The sequence below is a fragment of the Aegilops tauschii genome, chromosome 7, assembly GCF_002575655.3.
Source record: "Aegilops tauschii subsp. strangulata cultivar AL8/78 chromosome 7, Aet v6.0, whole genome shotgun sequence".
Lineage (NCBI taxonomy): Eukaryota > Viridiplantae > Streptophyta > Magnoliopsida > Poales > Poaceae > Aegilops > Aegilops tauschii.
Window position 1 is genome coordinate 3049139 of NC_053041.3, and position 4570 is coordinate 3053708.

Genomic DNA, 4570 nt, shown 5'->3' on the forward strand with positions numbered 1-4570 from the left:
GGGAGAGGGGACGCCACACGAGTTTGATGTGGGAGAGCTACACAACTCATCTGTGTATCCAAATCTCATTACTCAACTTGAAAGCACTTTCCACGCCAAAGAAACTTAAAACCATAGTCAGTCACTTAATTTCCCAACGGGCCTTTGGGGGAGCTCTCTTTGGCTTCCTGGGAGTCTGTTAGATTTATTTTCCTCTTCCTCTTTGAGGTAACTTGAGATACTTTGGACCTGGTGGATGGACCAGGAACCTGTGTGGGTTGTGTGGTGTTGGTTTCGTTTCTATGAAATGGAGCCGGGGGCCTCCCCTTTGATCGAAAAAGAAATCGCAGATTTTTATTACCATGTCTCGTGAATCATGCTCACAGATCACAGTCACCGGTCGTAACAGCGCCACATGGTGTGTGTTTAACTCCGTCGTTTTGCAGCCTCGAGGCACATGCATCATCAAGAGCTGATTGCTTGAATAACCATGAGCCGGTTACTGACATTTTCATCATTATTTTTGCCGGGAAGCGCGTCGTTGACTTGATGGCTTAAAATGCATAGGATCCTTGCTTTTGGGTTGCGTAGCTAAAGCCAGTGCAGTGTAAACAAGCCACCGACAGTAGACGCTCGGAGGGAGGGAGGGAGGGAGAGAGGATGGACACCTCCATTCTCACGGTGCTGAACAAGATCGGCGAGGTCGCGCAGTTCGCCGTGGCGGAGTACCAGCGCCTGCAGGATGTAGACAAGCAGGTAGACGACCTCTGTTCCAAACTCGAGTTCTTGATGGCCATGATCCAGGTCGCGGAGGAGGGCAACAGGATCAAACGCGACGAGCTGGTGCGTGTGTGGGTGAACCACCTTCGCAGCGCCGTGTTCCAGGCCGAAGACATCGCCGACGAGTACTTCCAAGAGGTGTACCAGTCGCGACCAGGGTTCGAGAGAAAACAAGCAAGGCGATGCCCATGCATCCCGTGCTTCAACTTGTCGGAGGTACCTGTTCGGTATGATTTGGCAGGGCAGATCAAGGAGCTTCTCGGCCGCCTGGACGATATCCAGAACAACAAGTTGTTGAACATGCGACCCAGAATGGATGGTGCTCTCGACAACAACATCCAAGCTATTGACAAGCCAACCATAGGTACTATGGTAGTCGAGGGGTACGTTACATTTTTCTTCTTCTTTTTTACTCAAGTATTAATTTCTCGTCTCACCATATATTTTAGCTGCCTCTGTACGTTTTAGATGAAGTCTTACGCTCTGCATGCATCAAGGATATTCATGTTGGTACCGTACTTTCAAGTGATTTGTTTGGTACTCCTAGTTACCCAATAGAAAAGAACAAATCTTTTTTTCTTTGTGCAGAAATAGAAAAGAAGAAATCGATATCATTAATTCCAGCTTATTTGGCACCCACTTCAAGTTTCGGGTCACCAGGGATGACTAGATGTACTAAATTTACCCAGGTAGCCACCAGGGGCAATAAATTCCGGAGAGGTCCGGAACGCTATATATAAGCAATGAAAAAAATAATCTCTTTTCGTGGGTTATCCCTCCAGCACATCAAATCCGTTTGAGTCGCTGCCCCTGAAATTCATGGAAATATTTGCGCATGGGTTTTGGCCAAATTTCTCTTAATTTCATGGTTTTTCTAATCGGTCTGCATACATAGCACTTTCCATAGTAGAAAAGCAAGTGACAGCTTGTCGTGCATCACATAGATAGTTTATTCTTGTCTCACATAACGCTATGATATTATGATCCAGGCGTGTTGATGCCGCCGTCGGTTTCGATGGTTATATCAAGTCCATAATAAACCTGCTTCTCGAGGACAAGGGATCCACAGTGGTAGTAGTTACCGGGGAGAGTGGCATTGGCAAATCAACTGCGGCACGAGCAGTTCTCGGGGACCGGACTGTAAACAGAAGTTTTGATATCTGTGTTTGGGTGTGCTTGCCAGCAAAATCAAGGGTGGACAAGTACTTGGATCAAATTTGGAAGCAGAGTGATGAACAAACACACCATGGCTGTGGCAGAAGTGAGTTCAAGCAAGTTCTGGCTAAAATGAAATCTTTGGTAGTGTTGGATGGTATGGACAGCATGGATGAGCTTACGGGCGTATTAAGGGAGCTGCCTGGTGGCGCCAAGGGGAGCAGGATAGTTGTAACCACACAGCTTCCAGATGAAGAAATCAAGCAACGCAGATCTGGCGTAACCACAGTGGAAGTCAAATCCCTTGAGCAGGCAGATTGCGTTGAATTTCTTGACAAGGTGTTTTCTGGCCGTTGCCGCCGTGTTTACAAGGAAAACCAGGACAAGTTTGTTGACAAAATATACAAGATTTCAGGAGGACTTCCTCTTGCTGTTGTATTGCTTGGAGGACTCCTGTACTTCAAAGACCATGAAACCCAATGGAATGAGGTATTCGATCTACTGGAATCCTATGCTCGCAAGAGGCTAATCAAGCGGCTACTGACAGTGAGCTATGCCACGATGCCTACAATCCTCAAGTCATGTTTCCTCTACTTTGCGGCCATGCCTCCGAATGTCCCCCTTGACCTCAAGAAACTGCACAGGCTGTGGAGTGCTGAGGGAATTGCTGAATCGGAATCCGGAGGTGGTTTTACAGAGAATGAGGTGTTGGCCCGGTGTCTCCGTGTGCTGGTCTCACGGGGCCTTGTCGAAAGAATGGAAGATGGCACCAAGATATGCATCCATCAGAGTGTTCACGGGTTTGCCAAGGAAATAGCACATGAGACCGGCTTCATGGAATCTGATAGTAAATTTGGCATCCGTGGTGCGTCAACTGTTCGTGGCCTTTCCATCCACAACTATGTTGACAGGGTTATTCGTATTGACAAGGAAAACTGCTTTCCAAAGCTTCGTACCTTACTCGGAGATTTTGCAGAAGATTCTATCACTGAAGTAGCTCATGCAAAGCGAGGCTTGAGGAAGAGTAGGCTGGAATTCCTGCGTCACTCCAAGTTCCTTCGAGTTGTTGATCTGCATGGTGTCAAACTTGGCACATTACCGGACAGCATTGGTGACATGATCCACCTAAGGTACCTTGGCCTCCGTAGCTGCTGCTTAATGGATCTCCCACCATCGGTTGCCAAGTTGTTGAATCTGGAGACCTTGGACATAACTGATAATCAAGTCCAGAGTATTGTGGATGAATTTTGGAAAATAAAGAAGCTCAAGCATGTCCTCGCAGAAAAGCTCACACTGCCACTTTCAGCAGCCTCCATGGATTTGGTTACTGAACTTGAAACACTCCAAGGAGTGAGATTGTCTTCACAGTGGACGCAGGAGAACTGCCCAATAAAGAATATGGCGAAAATCTTCTCTTTGGCGGTGGTGGGTGCAACAGCTGCATGTGTGCGACTGCTTGCTAAGGCGCTAGAGGAAAAAAGGGCACTTCATCATTTAAAGATAGCAGGTGACCGCATTCCCCTGTTGCGTTCATCCAGATATCAACCACTACAGTACCTGCAATTAGATGGGAAGATCCTTTCAGATGAGGGGGCTGCACAATCTTATCATACCCGTCGTCCTATAACAGCTTCTAGGATTGTCCTGAGGTCATCTTGTATGTCTCAAGAGTTGCTCGGCAGATTTTTGTCGCAGCCAATCGTAAATGAGCTGGAATTGCTAGACAACTCATTCACTGACTTGAAGTTGTTGCTCCAAGGGGATGCATTTAAATACCTCAAAAAGCTCAAGCTTGGGAACCTGAAAGAATTGGAAGAACTAGTTATAGGAGAGTCTGCAGTGCCTAACCTTATGACCTTGGAGATTTTTGGATGCCCCAAACTGAAGAAAATCCAAGGCCTCAAGAATTTAGAACAACTCAAAAATTTGTTCTTCTTTGACATGCCAGAGATTGTTGCTCAACTCGAAGCTGTGGACAAAGAACTCTCCGGCAAGATCAAACATGTGAGAACTTCTGCATGGGCAAGTACAACCTGATATGGTCTGCCTGGTATGCGGCCGAGGGCAGTTGTCCTAGTAGTATATTTCACAAGAGCTTTTATTTATTTGTTCATCAGTGTCCACCGACTTGTCCCTTGATTTGTATCTGCTAGTCGTATGTTTGGTTGATGTGTGTTGCGGTGATTCAATAAGTTCTGTAAATATACGGACCATGCTAATTACAGAGCATTAGTGATGATTTTCTTGCTTTTCATTGTAAACATTATTGAACAACTCTACTTCGCATCTATTCTTTTGCTCTTGATTGGATAGGAGGACCAAGCTTATATTTGTGAGATACGGTCTTGTATGGGAGTTGCCACTGATCACTAGCCGTTTGTTGTTATAAATATCTCCAACTCGTGAGGAATATCTACATTTTAGTTAACCGTAAAGCCATCCTAGCTAACCCACTCAATATAAACGGCACTAGCATGCATATAGCAATGGAAAATCTCTGATTGAGTAGCTACTTCACCAGCTTGATTATCGCTTTCAATGAGCTTAGTAACCTGCATTGTCATCCAACGTGGCTAAGGAGTCTGCTCATTGTAAGGAGCTTTTTGTTTGTTTTTTGCAGTACATTGTAAAGGCGCTTACCTGGACGGCTAGACCA

The 4570-nt window shown here is 45.9% G+C and overlaps 1 protein-coding gene across 1 annotated transcript; it reads left to right on the top strand.

The window, feature by feature from the left end:
* Positions 1-639: 639 nt before the first annotated feature.
* LOC109787191 (probable disease resistance protein RXW24L) lies at positions 640-4206 on the top strand. Its single transcript, XM_045230629.2, has 2 exons — positions 640-1142; positions 1749-4206. Exons 1-2 carry the CDS (start codon positions 640-642, stop codon positions 3949-3951), a joined length of 2706 nt encoding a protein of 901 aa, XP_045086564.1. The 3' UTR covers positions 3952-4206.
* The last annotated feature ends 364 nt before the right edge of the window (positions 4207-4570 follow it).